The sequence below is a fragment of the Clupea harengus genome, chromosome 13 (assembly GCF_900700415.2).
Source record: "Clupea harengus chromosome 13, Ch_v2.0.2, whole genome shotgun sequence".
Classification (NCBI taxonomy): Eukaryota; Metazoa; Chordata; class Actinopteri; order Clupeiformes; family Clupeidae; genus Clupea; species Clupea harengus.
The window spans coordinates 1,845,488-1,868,651 of record NC_045164.1 but is presented as its reverse complement, the minus strand read 5'-3'; the positions used below and the strand labels follow the sequence as shown (position 1 = coordinate 1,868,651).

The following is a 23,164-nucleotide window of genomic DNA, read 5'->3' as shown; positions in this document are numbered from 1 at the left end:
TGTATATGCAAGTGTGCCACGTGTCACAACTATTTGACTCTTAATCTATTGCCATATGTGTTGTGTCAGTACATAGATGTGTGTGTCAGTACATATACGCGCTGTGTCAGCATACCGTATACATTAGGTCATGACTGTCGCGCCACAGGTAATGTCCTAAGGCACTCCAGTGGGTATGACAACATATGAGTATGTGTGTGCGCACGTCAGCAGAGCACCATATGGTAAGACAGAGACAGAGGGAGGGGGGTGTGTCTGTGTGTGTGGGGGGGGGGGGTTCCCAACCTGCTGGAGAGCAGAGGGCGGGCAGCTCGGCCAGTATGGCGACGGTGGCGGCCACCAGACGAGTGCTGTCCTCGGAGAGGCTGTGGGGCCGGTACTGCAGGTGGCTGGGCGAGTCGCTGGTGCGTGCGTTCAGCTGGGGCAGGTGGCGCATCAGAATGAACACCAGCAGCTCCATGGCGGCAAACACCAGTGATTTCCCTGGGAGCAGCTCCCCGCTGTCGCTGCCCTCCCCCAGGGTCGAGGCCGACTCCTTCTCCCCTCCCTCCTCCACACCTGGGGCAGAGGTAGACAGGTAAGGGGAAGTCCATCATGGCAAGAGTGCAAGAGTCAATTACAATTTCACTACATTACTCAAAAAACGAGACTAAATCCACAAAGGGATTTTCTTTATTAGGATGAATGGGCCTAAAATAGGCATGCTTATCCAGACTGCAGACAAAGAGAGAGAGAGAGAGAGTGTGTGTGAGGCGCATGTGTGTGTGTGTGTGTGTTTGTGTGTGTGTGTGTGCTTCTGTATGTGATGAATATTTGTGAGTGTGTATATGAGTGTGTCTGCATGTGTGTAAGGTGTGTGTGTGTGTGTGTGTGTGTGTGTGAGAGAGGGGGGTGGTGGGGTGGTGTGGGCTCACTGGAGCTGGAGCACTGGAGCTGCAGGTGGTCTAGAGCGGCGTGTATGATCTCCTGCACCAATGCAGTTGCCTGCAGCTGCACACTGGGCGGGTCGCACGTCAGCAGCAGCCTGTGCAGCACGTTCAGCAGCTCCACTGCCAACAGCTGGTAGAGAAACACACACACACACACACACACGCACACGCACACACACACACACACACACACACACACACACACACACACGCACAATTGACTTCTTCAGTGACATTCACGTACATTCCATAAAGGACATCATTAATCATTAGCAATAGGTCAGGCAAAACTGTAATTCTGTCTTGGTCTGTCTGGTCATGATGTAACCAATGCTGTAATCTGGCAGTGGGCAGTGATCAGCACGTGTGGAGGATGCCTCTTCCATTTTCACATGATTCTGAAAACTCCTCTGCTGCCAATTTCGCCCCCATTGCTGCCAGCTGCAGGCGTCTGAAGCCTGTGGCCTGCAAACATGATCAAGGCTCCCAAATGGAATTGAAATGGGATGATGTAATGGATTGGGTGCAATCCACTAACCTTAATCTATTCATTTGGGCCATAACTAAAATGAAAAGCTTAAAAAAACAGCATAAACTGCCATCACGTTGCTAAAGCAAGAGGAAACCTCAACCCAATAACCCTGCCCCATACATGCACAGGCAGAGGTAAGAGGTCTACCTACACTTCAATACTCCAGCCTCCTGTGACCTTAACCCTGCTGACTTCTGGTCTAAAAGCTTAACACATCTTCAGTGGTGTGAGGTCACACCTGTGCGCTGCGTTCAGCTCCATAATTCCAGGTTATGTGGCGGGATACCACAGGGCTACTCATTAACATTGGGGGAAAGCTGTCTGCTAACCTCCATCACAGGATGACAGTGCAGCTTCAGCCAAGGCTGTCCCCTCCTCCTCCCCCTCCCCCTCCCCCTCATTTCCGGGCCCTTCAATATCATCATCACGAGGTGGCTGAGGCAATAAGATCTCTATCTCTACTCCACTCTACATAAGGTTGATGACCTCATTTGAGAGCCATCCCTGACTGACGGAGTCTGATGAGAGACTAATTGGAGACGTAAACAAGCTCGATTTGCGTCTTTACGAGGGTGCTCACAGCTCCTTTTCTCCTGTAACGAGCTCGATTCGCGTCTTTACGAGGGTGCTCACAGCTCTTATCCTCCTGACTCAAAGAACTCCTTGCCGTCGTGACTCCGGGTTGCAGGCGTGAATGTGTGCACGTCCGTCTCACCTGGTCCTGGGCGATGTGCTGGCGGGCGCAGGGGGAGTCCAGCAGGGTGCAGAGGGCCTGCAGGCAGGACATGACGTGCTCTATGGGCTCCTCGGGCCGCGGGAAGCACAGGAACTCAATGCTGATGCCTGGAGGATGCATAAAGGGGCAAAAGACAAACAAAAGTGATGGAGGAAAAAAAGAGAAAAGCAATAGAGAGAAAAAAATAGATACATTTGGTAAACACAGTAGTTCCTCTCGCAAAACCTACACACCAACAGGTGGAATTAAAAGCTACAGAGGCAGGTCGAGCAAAAGCGACACGAGGTGACAAAACACTTTATGTCCCGTCTTTTCCCGTTGATGTTCAAACTCAAGAGACTATGGCTGCCAGATGTTACCTAGAAGCAGATGCATGCGCTCCTTCACTAGTTCCTCCTGGCTCTTGTTAGGGCCCTGTCCGAGCGGCGGGTAAACGGCAGGCCCGGGGACTTTGAGAGGGGCAGAGGGGGCCTCCTCCGAGCCCTCGACAGATCCAAACCCGGTGCTGTGGAGCCAGAGGGCCACTGCGTGCAGGATGGGGGCCCAGGAGTTCCGGTAGTGCAGGCGGGCTGTGTCTATGGTCTCTGGAGTGTAGAAGGCCCCACCTGGACATCAGGAGATGAAGGGCAGAATGAACGAGGGGGGAGGAAAGTAAGAAAGAAGAATGAAATCATTTAGGAGCTGATATGACCACAGGGGCCATAACAAAAGCAGTGACGGCAAAGCTAATGGAAAATCAAGTCTGTCTTCCAGCCATTCACAAAAGGTCACAAATGAAGTGGAACTAAGACATTCTGGGAATTTCCCCCCCCGGGAAAAGAGGCCCTTTTGTAAGACCATTCAGCAATTCAGGCTAACATTATTAGGGAGCTTTCCACTATTCAAGCCCAGTTTGCACCTTCCATCACTTAAACCCATGCAGCTCTGGATGAAAATTATGAGATAGATGTGATGGAAAGAATAATTTCACCCAGTCATCATCATCACAAACACCAAGCAGCCCTTAGCAGTCATTTTCCCTGTTACCAGAAGCAAATTCCTGATTTGGGGAGTCTATAGACCAATGTCCTGCGTGCAGTTGAGGTTTGGTGATAAGGAATTAAGGCCAGGCATTACTGAAATAAGATCAGGACGTCTTAAACTGTCAACATACCTGAACGGGGCATTAGAGTGGTAATGCTGTTTGGCTCAGCCACCTAACAAACTATTGGTTTTTATTTCAAGTTGCTCTTTAAGTTAAACAGTTAACAGTGGGACTTAACTGAGGCTGAGAGATTTGGACAGATTAAAGGTTATAAGCAGGTAGAGCAATGCTACTTCCCCATCAAGGGATATTTAAAAGGAAATGCACCAATATAGTTAAACCCAGGCGTAATCCCCGTCTCGAACACATCCTTTAGGGAGGCAAGGGATTTGGGAGCACTGGATCGCCTGCTGTGCAGTTTAATCCAGGAGCTTCACTGTAGCACTGCCAAACTGGCCAGAAGAATCATCACACTCTGTGAGCTAATGTTTGCACCTCACCTACCTTACCACACGTTCCTGTGGCTCAAATGGTGGAACAACTAGCTGAGCAGGATCATGGGATTGAACCCAAGATACTAATGAAAAATGTATATCTGTACTGCACTACAAGTTGCTTTGAATAAAAGCCTCTGCTAAATGCTTCAATGTAATGTAAATGAGGAGGCCAGAGTCCTCTTCTATTTGCTTCGATATATTTCCAATTGATTATCATTAACTTCAACTCTATTGACACTCCTATGAAACCCTCCGTCCCATATAAACCCACCCGTAGCCCCCCACACGTCCCTCCCTTCCTGCAGACTGTGGTTCCATACCATCAGGTGGGAGCTGGCTGGCAAACTCTGCGGGCAGCGTGAGCAGGGCATAGTCCCTCAGCGCGGCCAGCCACAGGCGGCTTAGGGCGGGCAGCTCGGGCTGCACCAGGGTGATCAGGCTGTCTGGCGGCAGGATGCCCGTCTCCTCGTCCGAGTCCTCATCCTCATCTACCTCGTCGCTCTTTGACGGGCGCGCCGGCCGGGACTCCGCCTCCTTCTTAATCTTCATGGCGACCACAAACACCTGAGGGGGAGAGAAGGGCACTGGAACTCTACTTTGGACTGTTCCAAACAGCTGTGGAACCTTTAGAAACAGAACCCCTTGACTGGCCACAATGGTTTGCATCGATCAACTCTCAATAAGAGACGCTGTCAAAAGTATCAAAAGGATTTTTTGCAGGTTGTTTGGTTATTTATAGAACCTTTTTCACAGGATGAGCCTCATGCTGACAAAGACAGTTTCTTTGCGGCTGAAAAGAGCTTTGACTAGAGCCTTTGAAGAGCTTACCAGAAGTGCAATGGTGCAGATGGAAAAAAAAATATTTTGACATACAGTATATATATATATATATTATTTGATATTTCACATAACAGGAGTTCCTGCCAAGAAGTATTACTTTAATACATCACATTGTATCTGCTTACCTCAGCCCAGGCTTTCAGTACGGCCAGTTTCTCCATGGTTGTGGCGCTCTCACTGTACAGCTGGCTGGAGGAGCCCTTCCCAGCCTGAACCTTATCCAGGGAGGACACGAGCAGGTTGTGCACGCGCCGCAGGTCGTTCAGGTCACTGACCACGCCACTGCCAATCCAGGTGCTGCACACCTGTACAGACACAGAGGGAGCAGAAAATTGAGAGATGGTGGTGGAGGAGGCTGTAAAGATCACAGGATGTCATAAGATCAGACACCCTTTCCCTATCCAAAATGTCCTTGTCCACAGAAAGCACAATATTTAAAGCCCACAGATCATACATCTGCAGAATGATCACACAAAAGTAGAGGACAGAATTGGCAGTAGCGACCAAACAATTAAGCTGTTTAATCCCGCTGTCCAGAGGGAACCTTGATCTGTGGGTGTCTCACAGGGGTGTCTAACAAAGTGGAAGTGAGTGCAGAGGATACCATCTGTAGCTGAGCTGTTTTTAGAGATCCCCATAGACTCATCAGCAGGGTAATTAACTCCAGGGGTCAGGGGTCGGGGAGGCTGTGTGCAGGAAGAGTGTGGTCTTAACATGGGGACAAGCAAGCTCAAGGACTCTCTCCCTCAATGCCACTTCAGACTACTCCTCCTCCTGCCGCGCCCTTCAAAGCAAATGTAAATCATGACTTGAGACACGACATAAGTCTTCTGTAGAGCTGAAGGCATGAGAAGACATCACAGGCCTCTGGAGGATTGCCAACAGCCACATCTTAAAGGGGAGCGGGGAGAAGCAGAAAGAGCAACTCTGGCCAAAAAAAGAAAGAGTTTGACAGAAGAAAAAGAGAGGCAAAGGGAGGATAACAGATGAGAAAAAAATATGGACAGAAATAAAGACAGAGAGAAATAAAGACTGAGAGAATAACACAGAGAGAGAGAGAGAGAGAGAGAGAGAGAGAGAGAGAGCAAATGAATGAGAGAGTGGCTGCCTAAGACGCAAAGACGCAGAGAGAGAGTTAGAGTAGGGGTTTGCCTTTCAGCAGCCATCTGTTTACTACTGTCCCTAGTAAAGCCCACATCAATCAGGCTGGACTCATTTCCAACAGCCTCGACACTATAGCATTCCACAGGGATACATATTAGAGCACACTGCAGCTCTTAGAGCCAGCCACAACCTGACTGGTGTTACAAACAAGATGGTGAGGAATGCTTTACCTGGCAGGCCTTGGCGGTGATGTCAGACGGTGTGTCAGGGGAAAAGGCAGGTCGCAGTGCAGCCCCAACCTGTCAAAGGAACGAGGGGAATAGTGTTTAAGGAGAAAATCTGACAGAAAAAAAAACCAGGTCAGGTATATGGCTTATTGTAGACATCTAAAAATGTGACATCACATATTAATTAGCCTCTCTCAGAACCTCAATCTACACCGGGGGAAGAATGTTTAAGGACACAATATGATGGAAAAAAACACTGCAGGGTTCTCCAGTTACACAAACCATGGTGAAATCAAATGACAACAGTGCATAACTTATTACTGGGCACAGAAAGGTACGAATGTGGCAGCATCCGAAAGACAACAATGCATTTACAACTAATTAACTAGGAGGTTAAGGCAGAACAGCGCCCTCTCTCACATTGGCCTGGTACTGCTCCAGGATGACGTGGCCGGGGAACTCGGGTTCGGGCACAGAGGCGAACTTCTTGATGATGTCCTCCAGGGCCTGCAGGCCGGCCATGCGCAGCTGGTTGCTGTTGTCTGTGGCGGCCATGAATGCCATTCGGATGAGATCATTCAGGTGAAGCACCAGCAGGTCACCTGGGAGAGAACAGAATTACATGCAGTACACGGTCACTTTGAGGAGCCCTCCTAAGAAAACATGGGTCTTTGTTTGACTGAGCAAACAACGCTTTATTTTGCAGCAAAAAAACATTTGTGGATCATAAAGATGACATCAAAAAACAGGTTTCATGCAGACGAAAAACAATATCAGTGTGTAAAGCATCCCCGTAGCCTTTTGATGCTGACCTAAACCTTGTCCTGACCTGAAGCATTGTAAAGTTCACTGCTATCAGTCAAGCACACAAGACTGAGGGGGGAGTCGGGGTGTGTGACAGAGCAGCTAGCTGAGAGTTCAGATCTAAGGTTGAGGGGTGCTCATGTCACGTCTACGATGGCTGGGACGGGCTGCTTACATAAGCAGAGAGCAGCGGCTGTCGGCCGGAATCACTTCCTCTCTGCTTACTCATCTGATCTCCTGTCAGCTCGGCTTACAGAAATCACGGAGGGGGACGGCGTGGGGTGGGGGGTGTGGTAGAGGGGGGGCCGCCGTGTTCAGGACGCACCAGTGGTCGTCAGTCGGCAGCACAGCTGGAGGTGCTGATGGAGCTACACGGTCCGCATACAGAGCAGTCTATACATCAGCGTTCCTCTGATGCACAATCACAGCAACAGAGGGGGGAGGGGGTAGCCCAACATAAGCCCATGAAATAAACCTTTATGATTTCCTGTGTAATTGTTCCACTTAACTGTGTTGTGATCCCCCTCAATGGCTATTAATAGCACATGATGGTTAGAAAAACAGATCGCAAACAGACCCTACGGTGCAGGAGGCAATGACGCATCAAAACAAGTGAACCAGAAGGTTTTCAAAGGGAGAATTTCATTAGGATGCAGCAATGCAAAAGCCTGTCATAACAAAAGCAGACACGAAAAAAGGTTGTGTTTCCAGGCGGCATGGCAATGCGTCACTGTTACCTTTGGGGTTTTTGGATTTGGCCGAGCGGGCAGTGGCCAGGTCGAAGTGGGCCTTGTCGGCGTTCTCGCACAGGTGGATGATGCGGCACAGGCAGTCGGCCGCAAATACCCGCGTCACCCAGCGGGGGGCGACGGAGGCCTTGGACTTGTCGTCTTCTCCCAGGGAGGTAAACATGGTGTCATCGTCCGTTTCGTCCTTCTTCTCAGAGTCTTCTTCCTCCTTCCCCATCTCGAAGCCAACAGCCCCTCCTACATCTGTGAAGAGATTAAGGAACATCCAGACATCGTGGGGTCGAAAATAATTTACGACGTATTCACCAAACACATCCATTTAGAGTGGTGTCCTTCCTTGCTGCTGTCACCTTAGCTTTGCTTTAGGAACTTTAGGCTTCATTATCAATGCACCCTTGAACTGAGTGAATGATTCATTGAACTGAAAATCATTAAGTTGTTCTATTCAATTCAATTACATTTATTTATATCTCGCCATTAACAAATCACATTGGCTCAGTATGCTTTACGGAGCCCAAAGCCTGAATCCCCTAGTGCAAGTACGTAGGCAACAGTGCCAAAGACTGTGTTGGGACAGTTTTGAATGAATGAGTAGCTCCACCGATCTCCAGGTACCTGTGGTGGCGGCCAGCACGTCCTTGCACAGCTTGAGCCAGTGGGGCAGCTTCTGCACGGCCAGAGAGGACAGCATGTGGCCGAGCGTGTCGTGGATGTCCGAGCAGAGCTTCTTGTCCGTCTCCCGGTCCAGCATGCCGAACAGAACCCCCTCCAGACCCGTCTCCGTGATGTTCAGATCTAAAAGTAGGGGACAAGACATCAGTCACTTTAAGACATTAACTACTGACTGCTTTAAAAGAATATATAAATAAAATAAAAAACAGGGAAAATATTGTAAATTATAACATGACAATAACAAAATATTATGTGGGAGGTTTTTGTATAAAACAGTTTGGAATGTAATCAATCTGAAACAGTTTTAACATGCATGTGAACCCATTTTCATTAATTGTTTACGAGAATACATCTACACAGTTTATTGAGCCAGATCAGATTGTTTCAAACATATCAATTTCAAAAAGGCAGAATGAGCCATGGCCATTTATAAAAATAACCATTTTGGGTCACTTGCTGATGCCAAAAGAAAATATGAAAACTATATGAAATCTGCGAGAAACGTGCTTGGTTGCAAGAAAGCGGTCAGATTGCGAATAACACTGTATTGAAGGGAGCACAGCACTGAGCAGCAGGTGGAGACGGGATGTGACGTACTGATGGTGCCGCTGTCCTTGCGGTCCCCGGACTTCTTGGCCAGGCTCATGGCGTACTCACACACCTCAGCCGCCTCCCTCTGGACCAGCTGCCTCAGGCAGGCCACTGCAGCGCGCCGTAGCAGCAGGTGAGAGCTGCACAGGTGCACCTGCACCAGCGCAAACACAGACACATGCACGCAGACACACACACACACACACACACACACACACACACACACAAACACCCGCACACAAAGACATTCACATATGCACACAAAATCACGGTCGTGGATTTGCTCAGATATACAAATTGCATGTAAATAAGTATCAATCTTATCTGCAGGGTAAAAATGTGTCGTGTCTAGCATTAGCCGATAATAATCAAATATTGTTCTGTGTTTACGCATCATTTGCCTGCATGCAGCTGTCTGTCTGTCTGTCTGTCTGTCTGTCTGTCTGTCTGTCTGTCTGTCCTTACGCAGAGGCAGGGCACGAGGCTGGACAGGTTGACATGACGGGGGGCGAACATGTGCAGCTGCTGTAGGCAGGAGATGGCGGCCGCCTGCACCAGCGAGTCGGAGTGGTCCTGCATGATGGCACATCCCACCAGACATGACGAGCGGATGGTGGAGATGGTGGCTCCATTACCTAACAGAGACAGACACAAAACAAATAGACAGGACAAGAGACGGATTACGATTAGGGATAATATCGAATATCCGGATAACCCCTTGCTGCATAACTATTAGAGTACTATTATGCCTGTAATTACATTGTTCATTTGTGGAGATGCACACTCACAGTAGTTCCGGTATCCATTTGTGGAGTGAGATGGCACTAAACACACTCTCAATAATGGGCTTTACAGTTTTCCCAATACATTTTCCATTTACTGTAGTACCCGCAAATATCATGAATGGTTAGTACAGCACTATTTGTCTGTTTTAGTAACTTACACCAGTCTGTTCCCACAGGAGTGAGCAATGCTAATGGCTTGTCTGTGACAACTACTACCTCTTTTAGCAATGCCAAAGGCTTGTCTATGCGACTACTACATCTTTCAGCAATGCTAAAGACTACGACATTGAGTGACTCACACTCAGGCTGACGCTTCTAACCACTTGTGAAGTTCCTTTTCCCCACTGCTTACGAAATCACAGCACAAGCTAAAACAGGACTATACCCCACAACAATCACCACATGGACAAAAATGGTGTGAAGTATGAAGACATGTGAATTTTGGGTGATGTGGGTGTTTGCTAGTCTGGGTAAAGGAGGAGTTCTAGTGGTTCTTTGTACTGATTTGTCAATGTTTCCTTGTGCTTATATATGCTTTTATTGCAATTTGTAGATCTGGAAATCAAAGTACAATATTTAGCATGCTGTTTTTTTTTCTTCTTCCTTTAGGTTTTTAATTGAGACAGTTTAATTGGACTCACAGATGGTATGGGTTGCTACTGCTACCAGCAACAATGCAGGAGAACTGAAGGAAGGGGGCATATTTGATTGGCTGTTGAGTTCAAATATCGACAATCTTACGCCATGTTCGAGTACCACACCTTTAATCCAACTCTGAGTGTGTGTTTGCCCCAACAGAGTGCAGTTCATGGCTTACCCTGCAGCTCGGGGCCAACGGTGGTGATGAGGGCCCCCAGGCAGCGGCCCAGGCACTGGTGCACCTCGGTGTGGGAGGGGGGCACAGTCAGGAGCAGGGTCAGCACCAGGGACAGCGTGGGCTCCACGTAGCCCCGGTACATGGGCCCGCTGGAGTCCACAATCAGAGCCAGCGAGTGCAGGGCCCACGTCTGCCAGGATAACACACACACACACACACACACACACACACACACACACACACACACACACACACACACACACACACACACACACACACACACACACACACACACACACACACACACACACTAAATACACGTAGTGCTCAAATCTACAGTAATACTCTAGTGTGCTCTCTATGGGAAAAATCAGTTTGATTGTAAATGTAACCTGATGCCTTTTAAAATACCTGGACTTCGTGCGAGGTGCCGTCCTGAGCCAGAGCCAGCAGGATGCTGACGCTGGTCTTCAGGTGCTGCCCCGAGCCGATGCCACCCACATACCGGTGCAGGCAGCCCAGAGCCAGAGAGTGGCCCGTCCTCGACACCACGTCACGAGCAGACTTCAGCCTGCAACCACCCCCACACACACCCACACACACACACACACACACACACACACACACACACCAGAAGAAATTCAGAGGCCAGTAGAGGGATGGGTACACTGCATGTAAATCTGTGTTATACAGACAGGCAGCAGAGCAGTTATATACACTCACACCCACACTATATACAGTATATAAAGTACTGTATGTGTGTGAAGGTGTGGCTGTATGAAAGACATCTCGTACTTATCGAAGCTGTCCTGTGCCATCCTGGCGATGAAGGTGGCCTCACCCACCACCTGTGCCATCCTCCCCAGAGCCTCCCCGGCAGCGCAGCGAAGGATGGGGTTAGGGTTGTCCAGCGCCCCCATCACCAGCGCCAGGGCTGACTTCCGCACCTCCTCTGGGCCCAAGGTGCTCTTGTTCTCTGCCAGGCCCTACAGACACCGAGAGGGAGAGAGGAGAACAGCCTCAGCACAGTCCCAAAGGATACACAATATAATACTGAGGTATGTGAGTTTAGAAATTCTGGTGAAAGGTTGTTGATATGTGTGTTCAACATATTTATTGACTGGAATAGTGCATAGCTCAGTCCGAGCCACTGTGGACTGGAATAGTGCACAGCTCAGTCCGAGCCACTGTGTTTCTTTCCCATTTACAGAGCTAGGACAAAGTTTTGTTGAGTTAATTAGTTAATAGAATTGCAGACTTTTAACTTCACAACAGCATTATAGTGCCATTGGACACAATGTCAGATAGTGATTTGTATAACTGACACTGACACTGAGCATGTCTGGCACACACCTTGAGCGCGCTCAGAACTGCTGTAAATATGTTGAGCTGTACGGCCTGCTGGCGAACTCCCTTGGCCTGCTTGATGCACTCGGCAAAGTGGTCCAGCATCTGCAGCCTGTCAAGGACACAGAAGAAGATAAGAATAAGAAACCCACAAGTAGCCCTTGGTAAACAAATATGTCATTGTACAGTACAATGAAATTTCTTGGCAGCCCAGAGTTACAGGTGTAAAAGAAATGCACTTAGAAATAAATGAATAAAGATAAAAATTACCAAACAAACACTTTGAGCACATTTCACCTGTGTTTGAAGGAGACGTGAGGGAAGACCACACCAAACAGGGCCACTGAGGCATCAATGACGGACACGCCCAAAGGGAGGGGCCCAGGGATGACCTCGCCCACAGGTACGCGTAGGTAGATGGAGGAGGGGTCGTGCTCCAGGGCGCCACTGCCTGAGGCGCTGTTGGGCTGCAGCTGTGAGGGCCAGGAAGACAACATGGTGAGAAAGGATTACAGCGAGAACATGCCCCACTTCCTGATTGCTAGTGGCCTGTCACGTATTCATCTGAATAAAAAAGTTGTTGCACATTTACACTATAAAATGTTTTAACAAATTCAAACAATTAAGCACTCCACAATACCATTCCCATTCATATTTCATCCTGGATCACTGTGTGTTATACCAATAACTGACTGTGCTGTCAAATGAAATCAGGAAAATGTAATTGCTATTGTCAATGTAAATGCTATGATGTACATCCTATATAATTTATGGAAAGAATTTTGAAGAACCTGATCCTCGATGGATTTGTGGTCGGTCTCTTGAAGCCAGGAGCCCATGAGCACGCTGTCGTCATAGTGACAGAGGGAGCGCAGCAGGGAGGTGGTGGTGTTGGCGGAGTTGTCCGTCAGGGTGAACTCTGCTACGAGCTCCCTTAGTAAAGCATTAAAGCTGCCTGTGGAAAGCGAAGGGAAGACAGATCCTTCAGTCAGAGCTTTCTAAGGTTATGTGTTAGCGATTAGGTTGAGGTCTTTAGCACCCATTTTAAATCACAAGCGACTTCAATTTAGAATCTTCACAATCACAAATTACCAATACATAAATTACTAATGAAAAAATGTATATATATTTTTTGGGTCAGATCACAGTAAGAATTTCATTTTATCTGCCATGTAAAATCTGCACATTGATTCTAAATGAACTACTAACTACCTCTTCAGAGATACACAACACTCTCGCTAATGTAATGCTATGTGTCTGCTGGTAGTTAACGTAGAACGCACATGTTTATATGCCAGTCTAAAGCACTGTGAACTGTATGACCTTACCTTCATAGGTCTTGGGTGGCAGCAGAGCGAGGATGTCATACAGCCTTAGTCTCACCATGGCAGCACTGGCCTTTAGGTGGGCACCATGCACCTTAATGACCGCAGGCACACTGACAACAACACAAAGCATTAGGACTTCTCTTTCACACTGCTTAGAAGAAATACAGTACTTGGGATATAATCTAAACCATTAAGACTATTCCCCTCACACTGCTTAGCAGAAATACAGTAATTGGAATATAATCTAAAGCATTGACACTATTCCATCACAGTGGTTAGCAGAAATATGATACTAAGACTGTAATGTTGCGGATACACTTATCTTGTATCCACATAACAATACAAACAAAAAACAGTCTAAGAGTAACTTCTAAATGCCGTAGGCCCATAAAAACACAACTTGCCGGCATAAACAGAGTTGGGTGTTCCAGTTTAAGACAACAAAGGTTAAGCCCAGTAACCAACCACATGGATTTAGTCAGCACAGACGTGGGAGCAAAACCATGGGAGGACATATAAGCTTGAAATCATCACCACCATCATCAAAAACATCAGCGGTTACTACTCACTGTGACATCATGGTCATGGCACATTCGATCGGGGTCATGAGTCTCCGGATCACATCCTCGGTGAGCAGCTCTGGGCAGTGGGCCACAAAGCTCCGCATGGCTAAATCACACACAATAAAACTGTCATCACAATGATCTCTGTGTGTGTGTGTACGTCAATATGTGAAAAAAGTTTGTCAACAAGTCACTTTTCATTATTTCATTTGTTTAAAGGCACAGTGTGTGGGATACACACTGCACCTTACAACTAAAACCCCAAAGGCTGTGTCTTTGTGTGTTTGCTAATCTAACGAACACATGAAACACAATGAAGTAGAATGACTAGGGTTAGGATGGTGGAGTTATAAATGCTCACGTGTACACAAATGACAGTATCTGTGTGTGTGTGTGTGTGTGTGTCTCTGTGTGTGTGTGTGTGTCTCTGTGTGTCTCTGTGTGTCTCTGTGTGTCTCTGTGTGTCTCTGTGTGTCTCTGTGTGTGTGTGTGTGTGTGTGTGTGTGTCTGACTGTCAGGGACTGACCACAGAGTGCACCAGCACGCCCTTCCAAGGTGACCTGCCAGCTGAAGGAGTCTCCGCGGGCTTTCTCTGCCTCCAGCTCTTTCTGAGAGCGAGGGAACACGTTCCGCCACAGCAACAGCATCTTGGGCAGGTGGTACCTCACCACAGAGGGGCCTGCTCACAGAGAGAGGGATCACTGGATCAATTATCAAGCCTCAGGGAACACTGGCATAAAGCCATTATGCCAATTCGCTTTTAAATCGATATATTTTAGAGATGTACAGTATGTTATTCATTTATTGTATATCTATACATACTATATACTAATATACACTAATATCTATACTGTATTTGTATGTATATTTAATCCTTTATGGTCCATGTGTCTACAATAAAGATGAAATGTAGTGGACAAGCACGGCAAGAACATAAAGAGTAAAACATCAGAAAAGGCATTGTATTCTCAAAACTTTAAAAAAAAAGATTGTTTAAAAACATCTCGAATTCCTGTCCCCTTCTCTCCATCCAAACTCAGGAGTATTCTGTTAGGGAGCAGGGCACAGTGTCACAGCGGTGAGAGAGCAGCTTACCTAAGGTCATGAGGGCCCCCAGCAGCAGCCAGCCAGCCTGTGTGCGCTGCAGGGAGAGACGACTGTTCTGGGACGCAGTGCGCAACAGGTCCTCTGCTATACTGACCACCATCTAAAGGCGAGAGATGGAGAGAGAGAGAGAGAGAGAGAAAGAGAGACCAGTTTAGCTGCCAGCTCACTCTTCAGCAAACCCTCTCTCTTATGGCGAACACTAGAGATTACTAATGCTATTCAGGGATTTCTTTTCTTTCTTCAAAAGGTGAGGTCCGCAATTCTAATCCTGTACACTTTTGGTCAAATTCAGCAAATTACTACACGCAGTCCTCTAGCTCTCTGCGTTGGTTCTCAAAAAAACTCCAGTGTTTGTACACAGCCCTGGCTCAGATCAGACCGAGACACCCACACCCACACCCACACCCACACCCACACCCACACCCACACCCACACCCACACACACCCACACCCACACCCACACCCACACCCACACCCACACCCACACACCTTGCCCTTGGAGTGGGGAATGCCGAGGGGACACGTGTGCACGCCTCCGAGCAGGGCGGCCATGGCGAAGCTGTAGCCACTGACAGCCTCGGGCGAGCTCTTCAGGTTGTTGATGCGCTCTGCGCAGCGGTCCAGCAGCGGCGTCAGCTGATAAGGGAGTGCCACGGCAACGCAGCGCAGGCACCAAGCGGCCGCCAGACGCGCAGCCATGCTGGGATGCAGCAGCACCGATGTAACCGTCTCCAGGAGACCTGTGGGAGAGAGAGAGAGGAGATGAAAGGAGAAGGAGATGAACCATGGAGGGGAATATGAGAGGAGGAGAGGAGATGAAAGGAGCAGAAGATTAATCATGGAGGGGAATATGAGAGAAGAGCGAGGAGGAGGGGGGGGAAGATGGGGGGGGGGCAAGAAAAGGAAAGAGATGAAAAGGGAAAGGGAGAAAGGAGCGATAAGAGTTAAAGCTGTGTTTAGTTCTAAGACACAGTGTCTCTAAAGTTGCTGAGGTGACCACACATACAGAATTCCTATAGAATGAGAACATGTTTGATGTAACATGCAGACATGTATTTGTGTGTGTCTGGTGTGTGTGTGTGTGTGTCTGGTGTGTGTGTGTGTGTGTGTGTGTGTGTCTCAGGCATACCGATGGAGAGATTCAGGAGTAACAGAAACTGTAAGGTGTGTGTAACACGCATGCAATTTGTTTGCGTGTGTGTTTGTGTGTGTGTGCATTGATTGACATGTTTGAGGCGTACCAATGGAGGGCTCCTGTATGATTGGTGAGGAGGTGGCACTGAGGCTCTGCACCAGGCTGCCCAGCTCCTTCAGGGCACACACCATCACATGCTGACTGGCAGACACGTCCGCCGCACCCGCCTTGTTCTCCCCGCTGGAGTCGTTCACCACCGCTTCTGTTTGCAAGACGAGAGAGAGGGAGAGAGGGAAGGAAAGAGGTAGGGATAGGGCGAGAGAGACACAGAGAGAACGAGACAAGATTTTGAGTGTCCTCCTCCTTTTCTCTCTTCTCCTCTATTGAGGGTGCAAAGTTAGACGGCTAGATATCTGAAACAAAACAAAGTGCCATAAAATGAGATTGTGAGTTCCTCAAATACTATGCATGTATAGCATGTGCTTATGATTGAACAATATCACAAACTACAACCAATACTAGAAGAGGAAACCATCAACTAAGATTTCATCAGCGCAATCACAAGGTTTCACAAAGCCCAAAACAATATTGTCTTTACTTGTCTCTGAAAACGAAAAATGTTCTCAAAACTATTCACTGTTGTTCAGCCAGCACAGCAGACTGATGAAAGCTCAGTTCATGGCTCCCTAGGAGGAGTCAAGTGTTAAAGTTCTGAAGAGCCACAGGTATGAACTCCTCAGGTAGTGTGTTTGTTTTTGTTTGTTGTTTTTGTTTGTTATCTGTTGGACTCATGTTTCTCCCAGCAGCTCTGCTCTGTTAGACTGGGGCTTTTCACAACAGGTCCCCTCCACCATGATGCTCAGTTGACACAGTCACTTACAGCAGGGTAGGAGCAGGGGAACTAATAATCAGTCTGCAACAGCAAACCCCAGACACGCATCACAATCAAGCTCTGGCCTAGTGCCAAGGCTCTGAGGGATCGTTTTGGAAGTGTAAACAACATGTATGGGCACTGTTGCATCTGATGGGACCATCTGTTTTATGCAAACAAGCTCAGCCTCCTCTTATGCCGCACACCAGATAACTGAATCTTTAGCTGTACAAAATGAATACAACGATTGGGCAATCACTGGACATAGTAATTTGAGCCATGTCAATCATAACACATAGAAAGAAAGAAAAAAGGACAAAGGGTAGTGTAGACTAAGTGTAGAAATAGATAGAATTAAATCCTGTGATGTAGGGATGTGGTGACTCTTTTTTCAGTTTTAGTGAGGGTTTATGTCTGGTACTTATATCTGTAAACTCATGGCTTTGGTGTAAAGCAGGACGGATCGGAAGAAGACATTTTGATCTTTGTAATACATTTCTCAACAGACAAAAGCATCAGTGGCCCAAGGCTTCACAGCACATCACAGAGTAAGAAGTTTGAAAATAACAGAATGACATGAAATAGTAGATAAATGAGGCAGAAATTAAAATGTGTGACAGACTGTATTAGAGAGAATGTCTGCATGGTGAATGGGTCATGAGTTCCTGTAAACCACTAATTGAATGATTATTGCAAATAGACACTCGACTAATTTTTTGTTTAATTATGTCTGGATTAGTCCATGAGATTCGGCAAAGTGCAAACAAAAGGGCTAGTGTCCTTGTTAGCAGAGGACACTGAAGATGGAAATCTGATACCTAGCTGAAGCCCATCTCAATAGAATCTAAAGAGGAGTCACTGCCCTTCAAATACAATTCTGCAACCATGGCATGGGTATAGTGAAATATGATTACGAGGGAATTCAAATGAAAGAAGGCTAAACCAAAGTCCACAGAGAAAGATAGAACTATTTAGAATGTCAAAGAAACAGGACTAGCAAGCAAAATAACTGAGCATAGAAGTGCAATCCACTCCAAAACCCAGAAAAGGCAGAAACAAACAAACATAAACAAAAGGTGGAAAACAACAAATGCAAACAAAACACACACAAACAAACAAACTACCAAACATGGGATACTTACTCTGCAGTGCTCTGAGCCTGGACACCTCCCCCCCACCACTACCATCTCCCTCCTTACCCACTGCCCGCATCTGCTTGCTGATGGCCTGGCAGATCTCCTTGGCAGCGGCGATCTGGGCCTTCTCGCCCAGCAGCCCGCCCAGGGTGGCGCGCAGGGCAAAGGAGACGCAGCGGCGCGAGTACACAGCCTCCACGTGCGTCTGCGTGGCCCGCTGGTGCGCCACCAGCTCCAGCACGTGCGACAGGAAGGTGGCGAAGTTGCGCTCGAGCCACTGGCCGCCAAGCGTGGTCACAAACACCACGTATGCCTGAGGGTGAAGAGGAGAGGGCAACGTTAAGAAGCTGCACGGACGAGAGACTCCCCCCATGTCCATGGAACCAATACAAGGGGAGAAGGAACAAATAAGGTACTGCTGCGATCCACAATGGAAATTTCAATTTTCACTGTCCAAAACACAAGCTTTACAATTGAACATTTCCAGTCAAACTAACTGTGGGGTAGCAGACGTTAAAACTAAGTTATGGTATTTGATGGAGATATTTTGCAAACACTGTTAAGTACTTAAGGATATATTCCTTAAGTACTTAACAGTGTTTGCAAATTATTTCCATCAGTATTCCTTAATAGCATGCCTGAGGTGATAAACTGCATGTCGGACTAGGTAAGGAGGTGAAATACAAGTAAGCACACTTAAGCCAGACAGACACTATGTGACTTTTCTCGATTGCGTACAATGTGGTAACCCACATTACCCCTTTCAATCAGCCTTTCCGCATGAACAAAAACTTCCCGATTGCTGTGCTCACACAGAGGGAAATTGGACCGTGGAACTACTCACACTGCAAAACAGCCGACAAAAATGTCTGACATGCCAGAAATCGAACCCGAGCTGGAACATTGATTGTTCAGGCTTTTAGCCCTACTCAAACTGCACGATAAACAACAACTGATCTGGCGGGAATTTGACCCGTTTCTAAAAGCTGTCTGTCCAGCTTAAGAAGAGCCCAAATACTGTAAGTTATGGAATTCCTAAACAGCCTGCCTGCAGTTATATAATGCAAGTAGGACTATGTAAGGAGGTTAAATACAAGTGAAATACTGCAGTAACGATAGAGACAACTGTTGGGGACACTCACTAAGGACCAAGGCCAAAGAGTTGTTTTACTGTGTGTTCATTTGTTTGCTTTGGGCCACAGTGAAGAGATGTACCTGGTCATTGCCAACACATTTCAATTAGGTTATTTTTGCTCAAGGATATGCTCCACCTTTTAACAAGAAAAAAACCCATTGCATAAAACCTCTTTATGCGCATGCTGGGACTGAGTGGGTGGGCACAGCGATCGATCAGTGCAGGGCAGAATGAGAGAAGAAAGGGATCGGAAAATGACAAAACACGTGTGTGTGTGTGTGTGTGCAGACAGACAGAGAGAGAGAGGGAGAGAGAGACAGAAAAGAGGAAGAAGAGAGAAAGAAGGAGAAAAGGAGGTAGAGGGAGACAGGCAGACAGACAGACAGAGAAAAAGCGAGGCAGAGAAAGAGAGTGAGCGACAGAGAGAGAGAGAGAAAGAAAGAAAGAAAGAAAGAAAGAAAGAAAGAAAGAGAGAGAAAGCAAAAGACAGAAAGAGCGAGTGTGTGACTCACCTGTGTGACGCCCACCCGCACCTCCCTGCTGACGGAGCCCCCTCCCTTCAGCATCTCGCCGCCGCTCTTCAGGAAGCCAGAGCCTCCGCGCAGGAAGCCCGTAGCCATCAGCTCCAGCACCTCCTCTAGTGTTGCCCGCTTCACATTCTGACGCATCACTGCACAAGCACACAGTGGAACGCTCACAAATAACCACTGACACTCATATATTACACTTATTTCCTAGCAGTGACTACTGTATGGCTGGATACTTTGGGCAAATATTGCTTTCATGTACATGAATATGATTGGATCTCAAAATATTATACTATACGTACAGCCTAACAGTGACTATGGCTGCATTCTGCAGCAAATATTGCTTGAAGTTGATATATTGAGGCCTTACTTAGGCCTCAAAATCCTTGAATAGAGAGCCCTTGTGAATATTTCCATGAAAAGTTTTTACCTGTTGCCTGCTTGGGCATCAGTGCGGTTGCCATGACGGTACCCAGCAGCTTGGACACGGCAACCCGCACACCGTAGTTGGAGCCTTCCAGTGCCTTAAAGCACAGAGTGGCAACATTCTCAAGCTCTGTGGTCCACATGAACACAGCCTCATTTTGCAGCTCCAACAGGCACTACACACACACACAAACAAACAGAGAGAGAGAGAGAGAGAGAGAGAGAGAGAGAGAGAAACCACAGTCAGTGATGCTCTCACAGACATCAAGGGCATAAAAACATAAAGATAAAAGTGTCTGATAAATATCTAAATGTAAATGTAAACACAAATATATACATAAAAACAGGTCATATAAACATATACATGCACTTCATCTCAGATGAGAATTTTGTGCCCTATGCTTCAATCTGCTTCATAAATATTGATACCATTATTAAACAAAAACACTAAGGTATCTGAGAAACAATACTACTGTTGTGAACAGTTGAAGTTATGCCATCACTAATGGTGGCTGCACTGTTGTGCAACAGAGGAGTATTTACACAAGACAACTCATCTTCCGTAATAGTAACAGGATGCCTGCTTGTTATCTCCATATCTTTGGCTTTGTCATACCAAAAACAAAATGCATTACATTGGATGTCCATGCAAACACACAATACTGTAGATGGCTCACAGAATGCCTTACTTTCTAATTCTACCCTTCAAGGGCAGTAGAGTCAGGTTGTCAATAAAGACATTAGAAATGAAATATTATGCACAGCACAAAATGGCGAGGGACAAGGAGGATAGCCTCCACAGAGACTGACCTTGGCCACAGCACAGCGGACAGCCATGGAGCGGTCAGTGAGTAGGGAGCGGGCATTCTTGTAGATGTCCCTGTGACAGGAGGCAGCGGCCCCACCCAATCCGTGGAGGACCTTCTGCAGACTGAGCAGGATCTCCCCGCGCCCCTGGGACTAGAGCAGAAGGAGGTGGAATAAATGGCAGGTAATACTCCAAACGCCATGTCATATCACGTAAAGCTTAAAGTGCCTGGTAGGAATCAAAGATGCGACAGAGTAGGGTAGAACTAAAGAACTAAGATTGTACCTCTGCACTCTTCAATGCCTTGAGAAGGTTGTTGATGGTGTCTGGGAAAGAGCTGCCCAGCATCCTGCCCATCTTCTCATAAAAGGCCCCCACACATGCCACTGCAGCACTGCAAAGAATTATGGGTCAAAATGAAATTAAAACAATTACAATTACCACTACCTCACTCTGTGAAAATATATGGATTGCTATATAGTAAACAATCTAATTTTAAAACCAGTGCCTTCGAACACAGGCCTGTTGGATTCGTAAGATTATGCACTACTGTTTTGTATATTTGCATTTCACATGTGGCTGTCACGAGCCGAGCTGTATGTGCTGGTCAATGACGGATTTCTCCATAATGAAGCATGGCCACAGCTCGTGAGTACCATCAACAAATGTGCATAATCCGCCCCAACAGAACCTTATAATCCCACTTTTCCACCACATGCTTTAGTACTGCCTAGCGGATTAACATTTTACAACACGCACCCGTGCGAGTATTTAATTCATCTGCAAACAATGTCAAACCTTATACAAATAATATGAACGATTCATCCAATCGATTGAGTTATTTCTCTAGTTCCTGAGGTTAAACAAGCAAGGTCATGAATTTGGTAGAAAGAGTGATGGAAAATGTATACATGTGTGTACAATGAACAGACAACCAAATACAACGTACACATGCACAACAAATTAGACCAATGCTACTTGGAAAAAATAGTATATGCTGAATGTAATTTAAAATAAGCATTTAAGACTTACAGTTTAGTCGGTAGGTAGGCTGGTGTGTCATCTTTGCTCTTGATGATGTCATTACACTTGTCTAGGGTTTGGAAGACAGTGAATGTGTCTCCAATGCTGTAGAGGGTGGCCAGGTTCTTGGCCAGAAGCTTGCGGGTGGGTGGACCGGGAGCGCTGCTGATCAGACCAGTCAGCTGCTCCACCAATTTCTTCTGTTTCTCCTTCACATCAACCTAGAGAAAGCTAAACATTTCACCCACTGCAACCATTCATGCATCGTATTGTGAATTAAAAGTAACTAGCCTTATCTGTTATATAGTCAATTACTGTTGTTTGAAATCCATGGAACACAACTAGGTCCTGTTGAGTAGAAGTTACATTAGTAAACACAAGTGCCTCTCATCTGAAACTTGCTTTACCTTGTTTGCTGCTACAAGTACTTTGTCTAGGAAGCGAAGCCACTCAAAGATGAAGACAGGCCTCTTGGCCTCAGTGATCTGGGCCAGGGCATCTTCATTGAGCAGCAAGCTGTGTGCCAGCTCCATCTGGGGACACCACAAGTGGCCTACAGCTCTGAGACTTCAGAGCTTCTTCAGACGATACTTATTGAGATTGGACCCTATGAAACACAGAACACATTAGACCAGTAACGTTACGCGATTAACCACTGACAATTATTTTGGCAAAATGTATTGCCGTAGCGAAGTTTATTTTACCCCAAATAACAATAATGATATTATTGTGATGAACAGCTAATCACTTATTACCATTACAACGGCAAGATCACTGCAGCACCGTATTAGCATTACCCTCTAAAGGAACGGGTTAGTTCCAAACAATCATCGCTTCAGCTAGGTGGCTAGTTAGATTAAATAGCGATGTTGAAATGAATATGACGATGCAGGTGTCACCACGTTTTCATAGATATGTTTTAATTCGCTCAATAACCCAAATGAAATCGTTTTCATACAGAATTTCACATCAGACAACTAAAAGACATCTATCTGACAGGCCAAAATGGACTGGTCTAGCTAGCTAGCTCCTCATCCTTGTTAGCGAGCCCCAGAAAATGAATCAAGCCAGTCAGATAGGTTTAGTCTTTCGTACAGTGTGAGAAACAAATGACAGCGCGTTTGTAAAACAACACTCTGTAGCACGGGTCGCACACTGACAACTGGGAAAAGTCCAATACTGCCACAAGTAAAATTAAACACAAAAGGAACCTTCCTCCCCATACCTGTCCACTCTCTCCTTGTTTGGTTGGTTGATGACGTTTCGCTCGGTCAACACAGTGGCGATCAAATGACTCCGACTGGATGGATCTCAATAACGTGTTTTTAAAACAAACGGGCATTTCTACAAAAACTGCCGCAGTTCGTCTTTATACAGTCATGTGCATTTAAGGTAACTCTCTTTGTAAATCCTCTCTATTCGTGTGCACATTTGTGGGGGAAATTTAGTAG

General features: G+C 46.7%; 1 protein-coding gene across 3 annotated transcripts in view; it reads right to left on the bottom strand.

The window, feature by feature from the left end:
- heatr5b (HEAT repeat containing 5B) overlaps positions 1-23,138 on the bottom strand; it is a 29,079-nt gene extending 5,941 nt beyond the window's left edge. Inside the window, exons 1-32 of one of the 3 annotated variants that reach the window (XM_012829875.3) lie at positions 22,939-23,138; positions 22,121-22,320; positions 21,723-21,934; positions 20,976-21,084; positions 20,693-20,842; positions 19,887-20,058; positions 19,442-19,599; positions 17,801-18,107; positions 15,894-16,049; positions 15,142-15,392; positions 14,641-14,752; positions 14,072-14,224; positions 13,552-13,651; positions 12,983-13,092; positions 12,446-12,609; positions 11,952-12,127; positions 11,661-11,766; positions 11,103-11,293; positions 10,719-10,878; positions 10,308-10,497; positions 9,171-9,340; positions 8,712-8,859; positions 8,058-8,237; positions 7,431-7,685; positions 6,310-6,491; positions 5,893-5,961; positions 4,684-4,863; positions 4,039-4,282; positions 2,557-2,802; positions 2,177-2,304; positions 915-1,059; positions 286-558 (exon numbers count right to left, since the gene is read on the bottom strand). In XM_012829875.3, the coding sequence (XP_012685329.2) occupies positions 286-558; positions 915-1,059; positions 2,177-2,304; positions 2,557-2,802; positions 4,039-4,282; positions 4,684-4,863; positions 5,893-5,961; positions 6,310-6,491; positions 7,431-7,685; positions 8,058-8,237; positions 8,712-8,859; positions 9,171-9,340; positions 10,308-10,497; positions 10,719-10,878; positions 11,103-11,293; positions 11,661-11,766; positions 11,952-12,127; positions 12,446-12,609; positions 12,983-13,092; positions 13,552-13,651; positions 14,072-14,224; positions 14,641-14,752; positions 15,142-15,392; positions 15,894-16,049; positions 17,801-18,107; positions 19,442-19,599; positions 19,887-20,058; positions 20,693-20,842; positions 20,976-21,084; positions 21,723-21,934; positions 22,121-22,246 (5,323 nt within the window). In that variant the 5' untranslated portion in view covers positions 22,247-22,320; positions 22,939-23,138. Of the gene's footprint in view, positions 1-285; positions 559-914; positions 1,060-2,176; positions 2,305-2,556; positions 2,803-4,038; positions 4,283-4,683; positions 4,864-5,892; positions 5,962-6,309; positions 6,492-7,430; positions 7,686-8,057; positions 8,238-8,711; positions 8,860-9,170; positions 9,341-10,307; positions 10,498-10,718; positions 10,879-11,102; positions 11,294-11,660; positions 11,767-11,951; positions 12,128-12,445; positions 12,610-12,982; positions 13,093-13,551; positions 13,652-14,071; positions 14,225-14,640; positions 14,753-15,141; positions 15,393-15,893; positions 16,050-17,800; positions 18,108-19,441; positions 19,600-19,886; positions 20,059-20,692; positions 20,843-20,975; positions 21,085-21,722; positions 21,935-22,120; positions 22,321-22,468; positions 22,900-22,938 lie in introns of those variants that run through there. The other 2 variants (XM_012829876.3, XM_031578795.2) reach the window with 2 other exon arrangements.
- Positions 23,139-23,164: the final 26 nt, after the last annotated feature.